The sequence below is a fragment of the Lagopus leucura genome, unplaced genomic scaffold, assembly GCF_019238085.1.
Source record: "Lagopus leucura isolate 7727_CA_CO unplaced genomic scaffold, USGS_WTPT01 Super-Scaffold_73, whole genome shotgun sequence".
NCBI lineage: Eukaryota > Metazoa > Chordata > Aves > Galliformes > Phasianidae > Lagopus > Lagopus leucura.
Window position 1 is genome coordinate 15,817,303 of NW_024962252.1, and position 21,329 is coordinate 15,838,631.

The 21,329-nt window shown below is 35.2% G+C and overlaps 2 protein-coding genes across 6 annotated transcripts in view; one reads left to right on the plus strand and one right to left on the minus strand.

Annotated features, from left to right (window-relative positions):
• MCPH1 (microcephalin 1) overlaps window positions 1-21,329 on the plus strand; it is a 120,817-nt gene that overhangs the window by 46,720 nt on the left and 52,768 nt on the right. The window contains exon 13 of one of the 2 annotated variants that reach the window (XM_042889186.1): window positions 1,545-1,784. The exons of the other annotated variant lie outside the window; for it this stretch is intronic. Coding sequence (XP_042745120.1) covers window positions 1,545-1,598 — 54 coding nt within the window. The 3' untranslated portion in view covers window positions 1,599-1,784. Of the gene's footprint in view, window positions 1-1,544; window positions 1,785-21,329 lie in introns of those variants that run through there. 2 annotated transcript variants of the gene reach the window in all.
• ANGPT2 (angiopoietin 2) overlaps window positions 1-21,329 on the minus strand; it is a 42,726-nt gene that overhangs the window by 3,205 nt on the left and 18,192 nt on the right. Inside the window, exons 2-7 of one of the 4 annotated variants that reach the window (XM_042889204.1) lie at window positions 16,953-17,108; window positions 13,906-14,027; window positions 12,112-12,344; window positions 9,987-10,114; window positions 3,351-3,452; window positions 2,740-2,906 (exon numbers count right to left, since the gene is read on the minus strand). In XM_042889204.1, coding sequence (XP_042745138.1) covers window positions 2,740-2,906; window positions 3,351-3,452; window positions 9,987-10,114; window positions 12,112-12,344; window positions 13,906-14,027; window positions 16,953-17,108 — 908 coding nt within the window. Of the gene's footprint in view, window positions 1-2,739; window positions 2,907-3,350; window positions 3,453-9,986; window positions 10,118-12,111; window positions 12,345-13,905; window positions 14,028-16,952; window positions 17,109-21,329 lie in introns of all 4 variants that reach the window. The other 3 variants (XM_042889196.1, XM_042889225.1, XM_042889215.1) reach the window with 3 other exon arrangements.

Consider the following 21,329-nt stretch of genomic DNA (forward strand, 5'->3'; position numbering starts at 1 on the left):
GATCTTCTAAATGTTTCATTTTCCACTTCCCAAATTATTCTTTATTTTCACAACTTCCATAGGTTTCACTAGGTTGGATCTTCACAAGTATTTAACAGTTTGTTTCACTTACCTGGCAAGTTCAGCTTGTATCTGCTCATATCTAATTGTATCTTGTCTGTATCTGCTTGTATCTACTACTTGTATCTGCTTATGCACCCCGATCTCTCACAGGGGTAGAGAGATTGGGGTGCTGAACATGGGAGGCAGTTACACAGCTCTGACCATGTTATGCAATTGTGGGTGTGTTGAACTGAGTGGACTTGAACCCTCTGCCCCCATATTAATTCTTTGCTGATTGCATTTCTGCATCAAAAAGCTTACCCTTCTCACAGTTATTCTACTATATGTATGAGAACCAGCTTCTCCCCAAATAGGTCTTGATTTTGTATGTCATTCTCTGCTTATGATAGATACTGTTTTTGGTAGTTTAACAGATTGTTTTAACCCGTTTTATATTCTTTTCGTGAAAATATTAGGAACAAATGAATTTCCAAAAATTTGCTCATTACAATTTTCCTCTAAAATGTCGAAGTTAAATATCCCGTTTTTCCTAAAGGCAAGTTTAAAGCTTTATATTCAAACACTGATCCCTGTAAGCCAGTTTCAAAAGTATTGCTAAATGTTCTGAGCAGAAAGCATGAACCCAGACCTGAACTGCAAATATCATTTGAAGCCTAATGCGGGCAAAGATTTATTCATCTCAGTGGTTTTAAAAATATGGCTTAGAAAAACAGGAGATTATAGTCAATTGATGTAAATTGAAATGAGGGATTCGGACTAGATGTTTTCACCCTGAGGACAGGTGAGCAACGGAACAGTCTATAAGGTTATGAAGGCCCATATCAATGAAGCCTTGAGCAACCTAGTCTGATATCAAGTAGTTGGCCTCAAAACAAGTTTGTTCAGAGTTCAGTTCTTCTATGGTTCTATGAAATTTTAATTTTATGAACCAACTCATGATCTTCCAGCATTCAGATGTTTTAATGTTTTAATGTAATGAAAGTTGCCTTTGAACGCATTCTTCCTTTTTTTTTTAATTCATGTTAATTTGTTCTTTAAACCGCTGCATCGATGATACATTCCATGTTTGGTTGCATTTTAAAACAAAGAATCTGTTTACTGACAATCATCTTAGTTTTCAGTGATTGTTTTTTAGTAATGTAACTGGACAAGGGCAATGACCTATTTCACAAAAGTTGTCTTCGTAAGTATTTTAATGCGTTACTTAAAAAAAAAAAAAAGTCTCTGCTGTTGATTCTAACTGTTCCCAGATGAAAAAAACATTTGCTTTGGAGATGAGACAGCTGTGTACTGCTAAGGCATTAAGACCTTACATTCAGAGTGATGGAAATTCCGATAGTTTTAGATTGCTTTGCATAGAAGACTTGAGTTGAAGTAACAGCTTCAGTTCTTTTGGGTGTCAGATTGACTTTGTTTACATCAACTACATGTTAAGAGATCTTGGAAAAATGTAGCTAACATAGCTATTTTTCTCTATCCAGCTTTGTGAATCTGCAAGATTCTTACGAAGAAACATTTCCTGGGCCACGCAGTAGGAAATTATCAGTTATTCTGTACACTGTATTTCTCCTGCGTCTAATCATACTGTATGTACTGCTTTGACAGAGAGCCTGCAGAATGAAATATGAACTGCCCATATATTTCAATTGTGACTGATACTATTTTATGTTTCATTTCTAACCAAACAGGAAAAAAATGTGAAGCTTTACATTTTGAAGCGAAATAGGAGCATTAAAAAAACGTGCAATAAAAATTGCTTTTTAAAATGATAGTTTTGTAGGGAGTGAGGCTGGACATTCAGCATTAACTTTATTTTCATATGTAGGAGCATTATTTTTAGAGAATCAGGACAGTGGATTGTGGAACAATAAGGTAACATTACTGTGCTCAGAAAGCTGCTATTATCAAATGACTGAAGTAGAAAATCTCCTTCAAGTTTTTGTCTGTTTTACTCAACCACCTTCCAGAAATCTATTTATCCCTTGGAATCATGATTTTATATTCTCTTGCATTCTTAAAGCCATCTGCAACATTAATCTGGCAAATTGTTTCCCTTTTTGATTTATTTTTTATGCAAATAACAATGATAGACATTAATTCTACAGAGTAGAGTTGGCTTCAGATTCTCTTTAAAAACTCAGGAATTGTTTAATTTTATTCTGTCAAAGAGATATCTAACTAATAGTCTAAGCCATACCATTTAAAGACAACGTAATTCAGGAATAGTATTTAGGATATATTTCTTTAAATATAGGAGTTAACTAGCTGCATGAAGCAAAATTCTTTTCAGATGAGAGGAAAAGCAAATCTAGAAGTTAAATTTATCTAAAAGTTCTCTTTGAAAAACTATCCTATTCTGTGTTTTAAAAAAAAGAAAAGACCTATCAGGGAAAACCAGCCCATCCCCCCCACCCTATCTACTGCTGAGCTTTAAGTGTTATCATGTGCATACGTAAATGCATTAATCACTGTAGATAGCTGTTATTATTTTCTGTTAAGAATATACTTGGATGGATCTTCATGCCCAATGTGTGCTAGTACGCATACATTGTTTCCCTTGAAACAAAATATTCTTTTTAATTTGTAGGGAACAGGTTAAAATAAAACAAGCATGTACACAGTTTAAAATAATCATCAGTTCATTTTTTTAAATTCAGTTCAAATTTTTCTGCTTACCTGTATTTTTGTTCTTCACTTGCTAGGTAGAATTGGTCATACAAAGTATACGCTTCATTTCCTTCCCAGTCTTTCAGGATTATTTTAAGAACATAGCGCTTCTGATTAGTTAGTTGAGAAACAAACTCATTTCCTAGCCAGTACTCCCCAGCAGGATCACCAAACCCCTGTAATTCAACACATGAAACAGGGTTACTTTCTTCCTTTGAGTTTGAAGAGATCCCTTGATCAGTTTTTAACTTCAGTGGCTAACTCATAATTTTACTGGATCTGTGAAGGTTAAAGATCTTTATCTGAAATAATGTATCAGAGTTACTTAATAGACTTGGGGCAAGTTGCCAGATGAAACAACATAAGTAACTTAAAAATATAGACGTATCAGAGAAGAGTTGATGAAAGGAAAATGAAGTTTCTCTTTAAAAACAAACATCACACTTGTATAAATTGTTTGTCAAAGCAGACTTACTACTCTGACACTTTAAAAATGAACATCTAAGGATAAAGACAGCTTTCAAAACCTGCTTATGTTCTAAGAATGCTATTTGTATTACTTTATCAGCAAATTTCAGATTATAATATCCAATATTAATGCCTCCAAAAACATTGCTTACTATCTTGTACTCTTTCCATGTCCGGTGAAAATCCACACTGCCATCTTCACGTCTCTGAAGAACTGTCCAACCTCCTCCATTGCTTTCCATGTCACAGTAGGCCTACCAAAGTAATTACGTAACAGTGTAAGTTCCTGCACTCAAGTGAAAATGATAACAGAGAGTATATGCTTTATGCAGTTCTCCATGCTGGCAAGTTTTAAAGCATGTAATGTGTATTAACCTGAAAGTGTTGGTTTTCATAATTTTCATACAAATCATTTGTGATATCCAAAATAACCTTTTGGTGGTATTCTTTCTAAACAAAATCATTGTCACAGTGTACCTCTACATGCCCTAAAATCATGACCAAGTTGCACTGAAGCTATGTATGTCTTTCTCATCCTCCTCCACTAGAGGTGTTCTTATTAGCGCTAGCAGTGAGACTCTGGAACAGACTGTGCATACCCACCCCTGTAAGCATTCAAGGGCAGGCTGGATGGGGCTCTGAGCAACCTGGTTTAGTGGGAGGTGTCCCTGCATATAGCAGGAGATTGGAACTAAATGATCTTAAAAGGTCCCTTCCAACTCAAACCATTCTATGATTTTAGTTCTTTGAACTGATAGGTGTGCCAGAAATGTTTTTGAAGGGAAAGTAAGCCTCAGAGCCACTAATATTAACTTGTTAATATTAACAACTTGTTTCATCAAGTTGTAACATATAGGAAATCCAAAGCAGGTACTGTTTTTTAAGGTTATATGTAGCCTTTGTTCAACATCAGAGAATTGTGCAAATTCTCATGAAGGTAAAAAAGGGAAGAAAGTGAGCTGGATCAAGAATTAGCAGTTAAAGTATGTCATGTTAATTAAATTTGACTGAAAGCAGCAAATTTAATTTGTACCGCTGCATGTAATTTCTTATATATGAACTTTTTTACTAATGTCTGTATTTAATGACTGGTAATGGTTTGGTAATAACATAGAAATTGAACATTGTAAAAATAAAAATTGCCTTTGAAAAATTTCTTTGAGCATGTTATCTAAATTTCAATTAATCTGTAATTATTACTTTAAAGATATAATGCCTTCAAATAAAAAAATATTTTAGTTCTAAAAAGATTGCAATGTTCTCAAACTGGATGTCTTAAATCGGGTACTGGCTCTAAGGTGAATATTTTCTATGTGGGTGGCAAGATGATTGACTTCTATAGCACTACGTACTCTTTGGGATAAACACTGTGGTAGCGGTGGTAGTGAACATTTTTTTCTAAAAGTTGAAAGCAATTTTAGTAGGAACTGCAATACAATATAGAAAATTTGAGAAGAGTGGACTCTTCTTATCAACAGTGATGGCATAAATTGTATGTAAACGTTATCGTATATTTCTTCCACACACAAAAAAATTTGTCAGTAAGTGCTTCCAAAAGATGCCAGTTAGATGTTCAAAATGGAAATTCTTTTCTTTATTGGGTGGAAAATATGGCATAGGAGAAGGGAATTTAACAGTTTACATTGATGCTGTTTAGAGTCATAATAGCTGTTGTGAAAGGTAAATTGGTGAAAGATGATTACTGTTGTTTGAGATTTCAGTGCATGGTTTCCTGCTGTTGTACTTTACAGTTGTACACTTGCCCCCTTGCAATAGCTAAAAAGTTGATATTATTTTTACCATCTGTAAGTATAATAATGTGAAACATTTTGCTTACAGGCTTGGCTGGTATTCTATAATTTTATATATTCATAAGTATTTTTAAGGATGGAGATAGCCTATTTGGTACAATAAAGATTAAGGAAAAGATTTGCTTAGTTTAAAATAAAAACAATAAAATGCTGTTTTAGCCAGTAGGTGGAATAGATTCTTAATGATCTCTCTATGCGAGAGATTTAGGGAGAGGAAGTACTTATTTGTACTAAAAAAAATCATTTTTCAGTAAAATGATACACATTGGAGGCTTTCTCTGTCATTTTCAAAATACAGCTCTTCTGACCTTTCCTTCTACCCTAGGTTTTATATTCTAATGGAAGAAATGTAACATTTCATAGAACTAGTAAAAATAGATATCAAGATTAGACAGGCAGCAGGAGTCTTCAAACAGTTGCCAAAATGAATAAAGAGATTAGCATCTCAAATTACAACCAATTGGCAGGGGACAAACATGATTTATCCTGTGTACTGCTTCAGTACTTGCAGTTCTAGCAGTTGAAGCACTGTGGAAGTTGGCCTTCTGTGATGAATTGACAGCATAAGTAGAAAAAAGGTAATGATGTAACCTATCTGGACTTCTGCAAGGCCTTTGACATGAGCCCACACCGCATCCTTATCACTAAATTGGAGAAAGATGGATTTTAAGGTGAATACAAAATTGGTTGAATGCTCTCAGCCAGAGAGTTGTTGTTAATGGCTCTGTGTCCACGTGAAGGCCAGTGATGGGTGCTATCCCCAGGTGTCCATCTTGGGACCAGTGCTGTTCCACAACTTTATCAGTTCCACAGAAAGTGAGAATGAGAGTACTCTCAGCAAGCTTGCTGATGACACCAAGCTGAGCGGTACAGTTGGCACAACAGAAGGGAGGGATGTCATCCAGAAGGATCTGGACACACTGAAAATTGGGCACATGATAATCTAATGAGGTTTAACAAGACCAACTGCAAGGTGTTCCACTTGAGTTGGGGCACTCCTAGATAATTCTACAGACTAGGGGAAAAACTATTTTAGAGCAGCTCTGCCAGAAGGTCTTAGGACCTTAGGAGTGTGGGAGATGAAAAACTTAACATGAATCAGTAGTGTGGGCTTGAAGCCCAGAAGGCAAACTGCATACTGGGCTGCATCAAAAGAGAGGTGGTCAGCAGGGTGAGACAGATGATTGTCCCCCTCTGCTCTGCCGTTGTGAGGCCCCATCTGCAGTACTGCATGAAGGTGGGGGCCCCCAACTCAAGAAAGATTGGAGCTTTTGGAACATGTCCAAAAGCAGATCACAGAAATGATCAGAGGACCGTAGTAACCTTCCTATGAAGAGAAGCTGGGGGAGTTAGGCTTGTTCAGCCTTGACAAGGCTCAGGGGAGACCTGATATCAGCCTTCCAGTACTTAAAGAGAGCTTGTAAGCAGGAGATAAATCAAATTTCTACACAGGTAGACAGTGATAGGACAAAGGGGGAACAATTTTGAATAAAAGAGGTGTGATTTAAACTAGATGTTGGGAAATTTTATCACTGAAAGAGTGGTGAGGTGCTGGAACAGGCTGCCCTGAGGCTATGGTTGCCCCATCCCTGGACATATTCGAGCCAGGTTGGATGCAGCCCTGTACAACCTGATCTAGTGCCTGATTTAGTGGTTAGCAACCCTACCTGCAACACACAGGTTATAACTAGAGGATCTTTGAGGTCTCTTTTGACCCCAGCCAGTCTATGATTCTGAGAGCTAAAGACAACTGTTTTTCACCTTCAGCTGAGGATCAGTGCTATATTTTTTTTTAATACTGTAAGACGCATATAACTAAAAGTAGTCCTTATTCCAAAGATATAAGTGTTTTCAGATCCAGTCTCTGAATGATGAGACCAGCTGGGTTATCAGGATGAATAACCACTACAGTTTTCATACCACAGCAGCTGTGGATGTTTCACTTTGCATCACTTTGCATCACTTCTGGCTGTTTTCAGAGTGTTTTGGAGTTGTGATGCTCTTAAATTGCTTTTTAGTCATGATGCTCAATGATTTTGTATCCTGCTTTATTTCCTAGAGATATGACTAGATAAAAATTGCAGCCTTATTTTCATTGTAGTGGAAAAAAATAGCTGCATGTCTGGTTTATTGTGTAATTTATCCTAATACCAAGTTACCAAGCTGAAAAGTGAGGTGACCAGACTTCCAAAACTCAGAAAAAAAAACCCTTATCAAACCACCACCTACTGTCATATTAAAGAAGCTGCACACACACCCGTTTTAGTGCTCATGTCGTATGTGTGTTTTAGTTCTAACTTCCATGGAATGGGCTCCTTCTGGAGATAACTAATCTAGTGATCTATGTGATCACTTATTAGAAAAAATTATGTGAAAATATTTTTGCTGATAAATCCAGGCTTGCCTATATCATTTTCTGCAATGAAGTTTTGTTTAAAGAAAATGGCTTATTTGAAATGTATGAGTTCTGCAATGAAAGCCCTGCTCAGTGGTGGTGGGAAGGGAGAACAACTCTGACACTGTTTTAAAGATTTGGTACACTATTTGGTAATGGTTGTGGTGGTGGTTAAGCCTTACATAAGGAGTCATCCAGGCTCAACTGTTCTAACTATAATCAGGAGGTTGAGTGGTTCAAGTTACTGCTGTAAACATGAAGCTATTGACTTTTCATGGGTTTGCTTCTGCTGTTTTTCCTTATGTCAGCAGTCTCTTGCTGTTTTTCCTCTGTGTTTTTAAAAGGACTTAGCTTTTGTCCTGATGCAGAACAGGAAAGTTTGAAAATATTAATGGAATGAAATAATTGTCTTCCTCTCAGCTCATATGCAATACTTTAGTTTTATATTATGATGGGAGACAAATTAGTAGAGTGAGATCAGTTACACAGCTTACACAAAAGTTGTTTATAAGCTTGTTGAGAGGTCAGAAGGTGTTACAAGAGGAAAGGATGAAAACATAAACAGCAGTGCAGCACTTTTGGCAAATGAAAAAGGTCATTTTGTTTCCTGGTTAGAGTGGCTATAAACAGTTGAAAATGGTATAGCATGTTGATTATCCCTAAACCTTCTCTTCCCTTTGACAACTCCTCTTATGCATTTCTTTTTATAGTAAAACAAACAAAAAGTCTCTATCAGATTAGAACTTCTTAGGTTTTTTTTTTTCAAAAAAGTCAAGCTTTTTTGTCATTTTTATTTTATTGGAAGTAGGCAGAATAAGATTAAAATTCTTTTAACACTTAATTAAATTTAATTAAATTACTGTGTTGAACCTGTTTTTTTAGCCTAGTGAATCACTGCTGTGAAAATGTTGCAGGGTTTTTTTTTGTGGGTTTTTTTTGTGGTTTTTTTTTTTTTTTTTTTTTTCCCTGTTTCTGGCCTTCATGTTCAAAGGTAAAGCATTCAATGCTTTACAGTCTAGAAAACTGTTTCAAGAATACAGTATTTTAGGTTTCAGTTTGGTAGAAATCTGAGTTGCTTTAAGTTCTCAGATCATATAAACATATAAAAGTTTGACTTTGCAAACACAGTGTTTCTGACACTCAGAAATTACCATTCTGCAATATGGCATGCACTTGTGTCTGCTTTTAGAAAATACTGATGCTCTTTGTACTTGAGAATAAAATTAGAACCAAAGGTGAACTCTTGAGGCAAGTCGTATTAGGAGATTCAAGGAATGTACCTTGTACTGAGATGTCTAGGAAAGACCACTGCAATCTTTTCCTATAGAGATGCAGTAACTTGCACTTAGAGTTGTCATTGTAGACATCTATGATATCTAAATACCCTTTTGCTTCATGCATAATACTACACTTTATTTCATCTTATGTAACTAATTTTCTTGTGAAACAGATGCGTCAAATATAGATGAGGTTATTCCAAAGGAAAAGCAGTCTATTTTCTAGAGACACAAACTTGCAGATACCTTATTTCACTTATTTCTTATTTCACTAGATGTTATCTGCAGAAATTGTAGTTTTTGTGTTTTGTGGATCTTACCCAAACAAATGGCTTATTTCCTTTAGTTGAGAACTTCTAAGGGTAAAGATCACAACGTCTGGCTTGGGCTAGATGAAATCTTTTTAACCAGTTATTTACTACTACAGTTTTACCATTTGCTTTTCCAAATATTTCTTCACTTTTTTTACACTTTGTGTTGTTTTTCCTTTTTCTGGGCTTTCAAAGATATTGAACTACACCCATTTGTGAACTACCACTTATCGTACCTTTTATTTAAGGCAGTAGTTTCAAGGGGATTTCTTAATCACCTTTTATTATTTGTGCTGATCTAAACTGAATCTCACACATGGGTTCAGTACTAATAGATTGCTTACATGACTACACGCCCCTGAAAACTCTTCCATGTCCCTTTTTTCTGAAGTCTGATATTAACTCTTTTTACTATGTGAAGGGCACTGAACATGTGAAGAGCTTAGAGGAAACGGGAGAATGTTGGCCCACCTGGCTGCCTTAAATGCTAGTTTTGACTTTCTTTTTTTGAGGTTGTTGTGATCTTCAGCTTGAGAAGCTGCAGAGGAAGTTCTAGTTCAGTGTGATATCTCATGGAATGCTGCATTCTTCTAACATCCAACAATAAACTAGCTGTTAAAGTATAGTCAGTGGTCGTCATGTCTGTAAAATACTAATAGGTGATATACATTGGTTTGTCCTGATCATGGGACAGGAATATCTTTCAATATCCATTTTCTTGGACCAAAGTCCAAGAAAAGGACTATTTTATTTGAGGGCTTTCATGTGTTTTAGGCTGTCGTTATCTGTGCCATTCAGCATGTAGGGCAATTGTATTGGAGTTGGAGATTTGATAACCTTAAGTGCTTTCATCTTCCTTTCAGACACTCGCATCCACATCAATGACTGCCTACATGAAAAAATGCTAAAGTAGCTATTAACGAACCCTTAAACTAGCATGTTTACTAGATCAAATAACTTTTCAACACATACTATGTATTTATAGGCATCCTACCTTCTTTTCCTGTGCAGTGTTAGGAAATGTTAAGGTGTAGATTCCACTTGTTGTGAGTCCAGATTTGAAAGCTTCAGCACAGTCTTTGAAGCTGATTTGCTCCTCTTTAGCTATGAAGTTGTTCTTAGCTGCTAAAAATGCAATAGAGATAATTAAAATTTACTAACAGTCAGTTATGTAGTCAGTTTATAGCTTTGCAGTTCCAAGCATATCCCTGGTTCTGAAAGAAATGACAGATTAAGTTACTAATTATGCTTTACATTATATTTCTAAGACATTTTATTCCAAAACAAGCATGGTTGCTTGACGGGTAGAAAAGTGTTGATGCTGAGCAGAAACAACTTTGTAAGTACCGAACTAAAGCTTGGCACTTCAGGCCAACCGAGTCCTGAAACATCCCTTCTGGAATTCATTTGTGTAAAAGATACACAATGTGTAAAAGATTTTAATATCACTAAGCCTTCTTGTTTTACAGAACATCTTTTTGTTCAGTTCTTTATTAACTATAAAGGTTGGAATTTCCTGACATTTAGCCTGCTGACTGATATTTCATATTTGACCCTTCGGAGGTTGGTTTTGTGTATTTTCCATTTTAATCTAACAAACACAGCCAGTTAGTACAAAGCTCTAGTTGCTATATAAGTATGTGCATGTATTATAGTTGTTTAATATTCTGCTCTCTTTGTCTCACTTATTCATTATTTACCTGTTTTCATGTTTTGCCTTAAATACAAAAATAACACGTTCAATGTTTTAATTGCTTTTCCACACTCCATTGTTTGTAAACTGTCTTAGAAGCTTTCCCTGCTAATTTTGTCTTTTTGGCAAACATTCATTATTTTTTCCACTCTGGCTTTAATGGTGGCCTAGCCAACATGACTTTGACTTGTTTACTTATTTGTGCAGTAGCACAGCAGATAACATCAGCAGATAACATGTACAGCTTTGCTAATTGTATTTAAGGGAATTGTGCCAGTTATTAACACACACATAAAGAAAAAAAAAAAAGGAAAAAAAAAAACAAAAAACTTTCGGATTTCACTTTGTTTAGAAAACCTGCAACATCATAATACTGAGGACTTTTTAAAGTGAGGACTTAAAGGACTTTATTTTTTAAAATGAGTACTTTCAAACACCCTCTTCTGATCCAGCTAGAGTAATGCAATACAGTCCATTAATACTGCTTTTTAAGTTGTAATAACTATTTAAGAAATTTCCTAGTATTTAATTTTAAATTCCTTTTTTTAGAGGTGACTTGTGGATTTCTGGCTCAGATAGCTTTAAAGGCAAGGCTCTTTTATGTAGCACATCTCTAACTTCTAAATTTGTCAGAGTTCCATATTGGACATGAAGACACATTGGACATTTCAGGATAAGAAATTTGTTCATATGTTTAACGTTTATCCATAACTTTCACAAACCTTTTGTGGTTTTAATGGAGGATGTGAAACTGCATAAATGTGGAATCTATGCTTTCCTTCAGGACTGCCAAGCATATAAGGAGTGAGATTATTGCCTGTAAAATTTGTTACGCTGAGTGATTTTTAGATAAGTAGAGAAGATTTGCTTTAAGCCTGGAGGTTTACTACTCAGGTATGGTTCTTTCTGTAGTCTGGGGCATATGTAGGTGCTGCCACCAGTGCCATTATTTTGCCTTTAATAGCCATTATAAATTGTCCTTTCTTTGATCAATTCTATGTACATTGAACAGTGAGAGGTGGCAAAACCAGTATTCGTGAGCCAGGAATAAAGGCTTTCAAGCCTGTATCATGCATTCTAACCTAGGTATGTGGTCAAGAGAAAGTGCACTGCCAGATGAATGAATGCTAGGTGAGATGAATGATATATGGCGTTGCTGTAGTTTGCTGAACTACTGGAGAGCTGAGTAGGTGTAAGGATATAAATCACAGAAGATGAGCAAGATTATGAAAACAAACCATGTAAATGTTTGTTGTTGTTGTTGTTTTTTCCCCAGAAAAACAAGTCAGTTAACTCAGATGCAGAATTTAAAGCAAAAAAAATACAGTTTTTGGGAAACAGAAGTATGAAAAAGTGGTAATTAAACTGAGTTTCTATTGTACACAAGCTAGGGAAGGTCACTCATATGATATATGTGTTGACTTACAGTTTGGTGTAGATATCATAGTAAGTAAGTTATGAACAGTCTCCATCAAATCATGTTGCTGTTTTTGCAGAACAGAGTTGTTTACTGTAGCTGTAACTAACTGCTTTTCTAGTTCTTCTATAATGGAATTCTGTCTGGCTACTAGGACTTGAAGCTGATCTTTTTCGTCTTTTATTGACTTCAGCTGAAGTGTGTGCTTGTCTTCCATCTCAAGAACTCTTTTTTCTAGAAAGCTAAATAAAAGATTACAGTTAGGACCTCAGGAAACAATTCTGAGCTGATGTGAAGAGCATTAAGCCTATTGCAGGTATACTTCAATTTATTACAGAACTAATTAGAATCATAGAATTGTAGAATCACAAGGTTGGAAACGACCTGTAAGATCATCTAGTCCAACCATCTCCTCATTACCATTGCTACCACAAACTAAACCATGATTAGTTCATAAATAAGCAATATTATCTAGTACAGTTGTATCATAAGTTTTTGAAGTGCATCAGCTAGGTCTTAATTCAACATTAGGAAATGAAAGATATTGTTTAGTCCTGAAAAAAGGATAGTAGTTGTAGTAGTACATGAAGAATCAGTATAAAATGACTGTAGATCCAAAGTAACTGTTGGTTGCGACTACAAAGTGTCTTGCCTAATCTCTGAGAGAATGGTATTCATAACAGTGAAGGACTGCATGTTTTTATCTTATTAAAAGTCAAAAATAAGTTAAAAATGAACCTTTAAACTTTTCAAATATCACGTATTACAGTCATTGTTATATTTATATAAAAATACATTACAATATGTAATTATAAAAATATATTTAAACTGTCAGTTAGACAATATATGTCCTTTATAATATGCAACATATATAATATGTATTATAGTGTTAAGACCTGGAAGAATGCAAATATTCTTTATTCGTCTCCAGCGTGGGAGGTGGCCTGAATGGGTGATTAGGTGGAAAGTTATTGCATCGGTTCTGGTGCAGACAGAGCTAACATTAAAAGATGCACAGCCAGCCGTGTGAAATTTGCCCAATGGACAATATAGTGTCTAATTAGGCTGTCTAATGGACACTCAGGACAACATGGAAAACATGTATCATGGGGCAAACCTTTAAAAAGTATTTCTCTGGTAATAAACTAATGAAATAGGTTATAATTAGGGCTTCTACAATCTGTTTTTCTCTTCATTCCTCTTTGCACAGCAGAGGTGTTTGAGGCCAAGAAGTAAACTGACTCAGGGAGTTAACATGATTGAAAATTCATCTGCTTGTCTAGGTGAGGAAAACCACCAGTACTCTTGTCTTAGTAAAAGCATTTCTGATTCTTAGATCAGCTTCAGTTGTCACAAAATTAGGCTTTCAATTCTAAGGACAATTCTTGAATTGTGATACAATTGTCATTTAATGAAACATGCATTTTTTTTCCCCTCTGGAACATAATCACATATTTTCTCTTCAAGTACTGTGTATGAAAGTAGAATTGTAACTGAAACAAGTAAATTTACTAAAGTTAATGTTCCTCCCATAACAGAAAGCTGATGCGGTTGCATAGAAGAGTGGTATAAAAATAAGTATTTAACTGAGAAATGAGAATTGACAAATTTAATCAGCATTTTGCAATTTCTAAAAACAAAATTTGAAAAATGTCACCATTTTAGTAAAAAATTAAAATTTGTACATTGAAGTTTAAAAAAAAAATCAACACAATAAATACAGTTCAAAAACCAGTAAAAGCACACAAGCACTTCTAAAAGTACATGAAGAATAGCATTTTATCAAATTGATAGGCTGCTTACCTGTTTTTTTCTTGTAATTTAGTTATCTCGTTGGTCTGAACAGAAATCTGTCTTTCTAATTTATTTGTTGAAAGGGAATGTTCCAAGAGCTGAAGTTCAAGTCTGGTTGTCTGGTTTAGTACCTAAATAAAATACATAAAAGTATTTGAAAATCAAGATACATCTTTTAAACCAATTGTAATTTCTTTATATTGTGAAGTCGTGTGTAAACTTACACTGCAAAAGTCATTTTCTGAAAATTAAATTTAGGCACAAATGCTCTCAGAATTAGAATGAAGAAGAATACATGGGTTTCCATAATTTTGTTGTTCCACTACCAGTTATCAATAGTGTTTCAGTAATATGCTGCATTTCTGACCAATGATTTAGAGTTACTGTTTACATTAGTTTTACTGTTATACCTTCCCTTCTGTTATAATGCTCTTGTTTCATTACTGGAACTATTATGGTTGTTAATAAAAAAAAATAAGAGTTGTTTTCTTCACCTACTGTAGAAAGAAAGCACTTTGCGTATCTCTCACTAGTGGAAATCTTGGCCCAGTTCTCTAAAACCATTAGTTCACCCTTAGCTATTTTCCTCAATCCCAAATTATATTTTAAAGTGTTTAGCACGTGGCTACATTTGTCAACAAATTCCTTGCATTTTAATATCACCTTTTGTATATGGATTATTTACTGCCTACGTTTATTTGTCTCCAAATGAAGAAATTAGGAAACATGGAAAGTGCTTCTGTTTTGTACTGGACTGTACTACTTTGAGGCATGTTTTCTAGAAATACTTTCTCATTGTTTTAGAACGGCTTTTTTAATTTAGTAGAATTTGGCTTTCATTGGCAGGAAGAATTGATTAGTCATGTCCTTCATGTTAAAGTGTCATTCAGGACATGATTTCACAATTAACTGTAACTGAAAATTATTGCCAAAAAAGTGTCCTTGAGAGAGCAATTGTTCGGTTAATTTCCTTATGTTGTTAATTAAGACCTTCACCCAGCCACCAGTAATTCCAAGCAGAAAAGGAAAGTCAGTGATGATTTTCTTCCTCTAAGCAGAAAATAACTGAATAATTTCCATCAAGTCATTACTGTGAATAAATACATTCTCTCAATGTGTGCAAAATACTGGGCTGCCTGGTACAGTTAGAAAGTTGAATCCACATCTGTGAACTATGAACTGTCCATTTATCAAAGAATTCACAAATGCTCATGTTAGGTTTAATAGTATATTTGTATTCACGGGATGGACTCTACAGATAGTAAAATGCCTGGCAAGGATTTTAGGTTTTATGCATTAGTAACGTAATATAGTATGTGCACACATTAGGGTCAATTGCCTGGGGATTACACACACTTAATTTTCCTACCATGTTAGCAAAATTGCAAATACATACCATCCTACATTGATTAGATTTGTCCTTATCTTAAAAAGTAGAACATATTAAAAACTTGCATTCTATTTCACACAATGTCTTACTGTAGTTAATACTTCTCAGTTAAAGATAAATCTTTCAATTTTTTTGTTGTTTGAAATTGTTTCGAGATTAACATACTGTAGGCAAGTTTACTTGAATATAGTTTTCCAGTAGCTGCCACCTAATTATTTTTTTTCTTAATTCGTCTCTGGTTGGTTGGTTCAGCACTCTGTTAAACAAGAGCAGTATAGTGCATTGTGCTGGGAACGATCTGGAAGTGATCTGTTCCTTCATTCATAGCATCTGTGAAAACACTCTTTAAAAAATTACATTTTCATTGATAAGAATTTTTTTAAACACAAACGAAAATTCAAACAAAACAGTTTAGTAAATAGAACAAAGGCAAAATGGGAGGGAACCCTGTTTGCTAAGATCTGGCAGGGAGAGGTGAAAACTGAAGAGCTATACAAGAGTAGTATAAAAGCATACTGTTACCAAAGTGTATGCTTGAACCTACTGTAGTATTTTAAAAAACATTTTCTTTGAAGATGGATGTAACAATTGTCGTCTTAGACAATCTTCAAATCCTCCCATAATAGAAGTCTTTCATGTTACCAAATATTTATGTTTTCTTCAGATGAGTAGAGGTGTTGATAATCATAGAAAATCCCATGTTGAATGGGACCCACAAGGATTGTTGTGTCCAACTCCTGGCATGTGAATGAGCAGATGAAATATTTTCCAAGTTTAATGAAAAGAGATGCCACGAGGTTTAAGGTTAGAGTATTTTTGGAAAAAAGAAAAAAAAGAAGTATGGCTACATGAATGGGTTGCTGTTATAGAACAAATACACAAAAAATCAGTTTTATCACCAGCAAATTTAAGGAAGATGCCTTTCTTACAGATTTCCCTCCAGCTCCCTGCTCGTGTCAGTGCTGACTCTGCAACTGCACAAAAGTTTCCTGGAACAGGTTGCCCAAGGAGGCTGTGGATGCCCCATCCCTGGTGGCATTCAAGGCCAGGCTGGATGTGGCTCTGGGCAGCCTGGTGTGGTGGTTGGTGACACTGCACATAGCAGGGGGGTTGAAACTTGATGATCACTGTGGTCCTTTTCAACCCAGCCCATTCTATGGTTTTGTGATTCCTGAGCCGTGGGCTTTTTCCAGCTACCTGGACAACAACATCACCAACTCCACATGTATCTCTCTCAGAGATGAATATATTCTTCCTAATTGCTGTTAGCATACAGGAAAAGAAGTAGCTGATGTACAGGGGCTTGCACTGGGAAAACAATGACCTTTTATTGGAGAGTGATTGTGATTCTCAAAGTATCAGAAAAGAATGTTAGAATGGTGCTGAGACTCCTTAGGCACAGTCGCAAGCCCAGAGTTTGGCAATAACCAAAAATACCCAGTAACAATTACCTGTTAGTCCAGACAATTTAACTGCAGTGGTAATGCTCAAACACAACACAGCATTTCCACATGTGCAGACAAACAGGTATCCACACAGGATACTTTCATTTTTACATGATTGACTTTTAATTGATGAACTGCATGATGTAACACTAAACTGCGTTAAGTGTGGTTACAGGCGTTTGGGAAGCAGAAGCATTTTTAGGTTGAAATTCTTTACTTACTTGTGCTTCAACATCTGTTAATTTGCGGGTCTGCTCAGCTGTTTGATTTAGTAAGTTTGTGCCTATTTCAATCATTACTGCAGTCTGGTTCTGCACTGCAGTTTGCTGGATCTCTACCATTTCTTTCTTCATACTGTCTTGGATGTAATTCTCAAGCTACATGGGAAAGGAAAAAAAGAAGATAGTTGCATTCTTTAAATGTTGGAAGGGGGGTGGGTAGTACAGTAAGCCTGCTGTCTGCCTTGCTAAACAAATTTGTTTTTTTGTCCTTGTCTGTTTTCCACTTCTGCAAAGCTTCCCAACATTAAGATCTGTCAGAGGAAGGGCAAAGATGACAAGGAATGTGTGGCCATCTATTTTCTAAAGGCAGGAACACAGATTTGCTGGAGGTAGATAGAACTCAGCGGTGAGAATGCTTGCAGACACTGGGAATTTCTTCTATGGTAGTGCTCCCACCATTGTAACCACCAGAGTGGCTTCACCAGCTTTGGCAGCGATGGGAATTTTTTAGAAGACAAAAGCTTAGCAGTTTAGTCATCTTCCTGTATCCAGACTCAAATATTTTCAAGAGCATTTTTCATCACACGACTTGATGTCAGAGAAGGGGTCGAATGTCATTTAACACTGATGTGCGTATTTTTATCAGAGAAACTTTCAAATAAAGACATGAAACAGTAGGAAAACCCATAAATACTTTAAATACTTATTATTTTGGAATGCAAAAACTGTTTAAAATACTTGATTCCAAGTTATTTCAATGACTAAACTAATGAGGCTTTTTTGGTAGTCACTTTATAGAGGAATATGCTGCTTTCAAAGAAAGCAAGGAGAAAATTCAGTTAGCATTTCATGAAATTTTTCTTTCCATACATCCTGGATTATCCAAAGCAGTATGATTTTTTTCCATGCTTCTTTAAAATCATATTCTTGATAACTCTGCAAATACTTCATAATACATTCATGAGTCAGTTGCTTATCTTTAAACTCTGTTAAAAATCATTACTGTTGACAGGAAATTTCTAGAATTAGGCTTCCACCTGAAATGTCAGTGATGCCATATTTCTACTGCTACCCCGTTCAGAATTATGAGCCTAAATTACTTCTTTTTGTAAGGAGTTAGGTTACAGCACTAAGAAATAGATTCTTTTTCACTGTCCTTCTAGTTAGCTTTTCCAAATTATAGGTTAAAACTGTTTCATATCTAGTGCTTCAGTGATGTATTTTCAGAATCTAGTGAATGTTTTTTTTTTTAAAGTGTTGGGAAATCTGAATCTACATGCATATGCCTATATTTGAAGTCAAGTCTTTCAAAAGAAAAAAACAAAAGAAATGAAACCTTGCTGGTAAAAATGAGTAATTTTTAACAGACAAATCCACCAGAAATGGATGTTTCCATGGCTGCTGCAGAAATCACAAAATATCCTTTCAAAATGTGGGAATTGTAAATCTGTGCAAGAGAAATTAAAAAATAATAATTTCTGACAAGATATGGGATATGTAAAAAAGCTTAAAAAAATAGTTGAACTTAACAGTACTTTAAGCAAGCAGAAGTATTTCAAAACAGTAATTTTAAAAATCTTGTTTGCTGAATTTTTTTACCTACTCTTAAGTGCTTCTGGGGGAAAGTCAATATAATGCAACTAGTAGACCAGTTGCAAAGTGATCCTTGCATGCACTGCTGTGAACCATAATTGCTTAATACAAGACTGAATAATGAATTTGGCTTTCTAGTGTCCTGGTATGGATTTTGTTGTCTGTGCATTACGTTGCATGAGTTCTTTGAAGAGGGAAGGTGATAGGGAAGATTGATTTGAGTTTAGGGGAACTGAGAGAAATGGACTCCATTTTGAACTCCTTTCTCTGTGCTCTCCTTAAAATGAGCCAGCTTGATAGCTTTCCTGTATCCATTATTTATGAAATAAATACTGCTCTTGTTGATTATTTCTTGGAGCTATACAAATACTAGATCTTTAAGCAAACCTTTTGATAGTATAGTTAGTGAATACTGAGTTCTTTCCTTTGCATTTTAATACAACTAAAAATTTTACTTTGGATGCTGTTGTACTGACAAAAATAAGTACCTAAAGACTGAGAGTTTGCAGCTTTTGCTCCTCAGGGAAGACACATAAGTAAGATCGCTCCAACACAAGAGAACGTGCTGAACTACAAAGAAGATGCTAGTAAATAATAAATAGCTAGTATGCATGCTTTGTTTAAAATCAACATTATTTTGTTTTTGTCTAATGTGACCAGATGTTTAAAACACACTTTGTTTGTTCACTCCATTCTTTGAACTCTGGTGATCTGGAACGCACAACAGAAATTTCTGACTTGGCACAAACTTTGAGCCATATCTGTTAAAATGCTGCTGCATTTACCACCCAGCTATACTTCAAGAATTAAGTAGCTAGCATTTTAAAAATAGCTTTTAGGAAACACTAGGTGTTCTTTTTATGACAAGATTTTTGAAGGCTAGAAGTCAGCATACAGTCAGTTGATTTGGAGCATGATAATTTGATGAGGGGATCTTCAGTTTTCATCGTATTATGGCAATTCAAATTCTTCCCTATTCTCCTGTTACTCTTAGATATTCCTCATTTTCAAAAGCTTCCCTGCCAGGGATGCATCTAGTTTGATCAAACATGGTAGAATTTTAAACTTCACTACAGTTGATTATAGTGATAATTTCAATAGTAAAGCAAAACAATATTTAGTGCAACGTCGTCCAAGGAGATGTGCAAGAATATGAAGGCTTTTAGATAAAAATATATAATTCTTCACCAAAGTTGGATGGTGCTTCATAAAGACTGAGAACAATTAATGTGTCTTCTCTGAAGGGGCTGCAGACATGGGGATTAAACAGTCTGAGTCATGATTAACTTTAGAAACGGAAACTGCAAAGTTGAACATCATTATGGGCATCTTGGAAAAGACTTTTACTCTAAATGCACTTCTGTTAAAAGAAAATGAAGGAAAATCTCCAAAATCAGAATGCATTTGATTTGCTTCAATACAACATGCATTTCCAATATTAAAAAGTATTGAAAATATAGTTTTTCATTTAGGAAAAAAAAAAGCCCACAATAGAAATAAAGGAAACAATAAATAGTTCAACAGAGTTATCAAGAGCTTTGATTCTTTTCCACTTCAGTAAAAGGAATAAATTATTTCAATAGGTAATTGTGAATATTAAACCTTGTTCTTGAAGGTTGGTTTCCTGTTCACTACAGGCAGAGATCAAAATGAGAATCTGAGCAAGGTCGTATCTTCAAATAGGGTTACAGAATTGCAAGACTTCTTTGAAAATGTTATCACTGAGTTATTCCAAAACCTACGAGAAAATGAGTTAATTCTGGGCTTAAAGGTAAGGTAAACAAGTTAAGGTAGGCTTAGGCAATTCCCTAGCTAAAGCTCAGAGCTGTAAGGTTGTTCTGATTACAGTACACAAAACCTGTGATTACAGTTTTAGGCATCTGGCAGTTCTGGTTGCAAGATTTTAAAGCCTTTGTCAGTGTGCTTGCATCTTTACAAAGCTGTCTTGTTTAGGTACACAGATCTGCATCTTTGTATTTGCCACGTATCTAAACACTGCCATCTGCTTTTTCCAAATATTATATCTTGAATGTGATGCATTCTAAACCATTGAAGTATCATTCTCATGGCTAAAGCTTAGCAGTTTGTCTTCAAATCTGTTTTCAAACTGAAAAATATTAAATAGACAACTTAGGGAATATGGTATCAGTGCTTACTTGAAAGTATGAAATATGAACATCAAAAGAGATTTATTTTAAAACTGGTGGCCAGGTTCATTATCTGGCTCATTTATTCTAATTTAAAGCAACTTGAAACATCAAAGTTATATGGATTAATTAATTGTTTTTTTTCCCTAAAAGTACTACAAGGCATAACTTCATAAATCCCTTCTGTTCTTTCCTTTGTATTCCCTCCTTTCTTAATTTTATGCATCTCTGAATATACACATCATGGAAGTCTCTTCTCTTGACGCTGAATGGGTGTATGCACCCATCTCTATTGATTTATAATCCATTCCTCTTCTTCATACAATGTTGAAATGCTGAAATAGAAAATGTTTACACTTACACTTCTTTTTGGTTTTGTTAGGGGCTGTTTTTATTTATTTGTTTTGGTGGCAGGTGCTTACTTTCATCTTCCAATACGAATACAATAATTACCAGGGGGATCATGTCCCACTGATCTGAGCAAGAGCAGTACATATTCTTGTTGCATACTCTCAGAATGGGAGGCCGTTGTATTTTCTTGCAAGTGAGTGGAAGAATATTGCAATATATGCTCTAGCTAAGGCAGCTGTGGCTGAATTTCACCACTAACACTGAGGAATTGCAGATATTTTGAAAG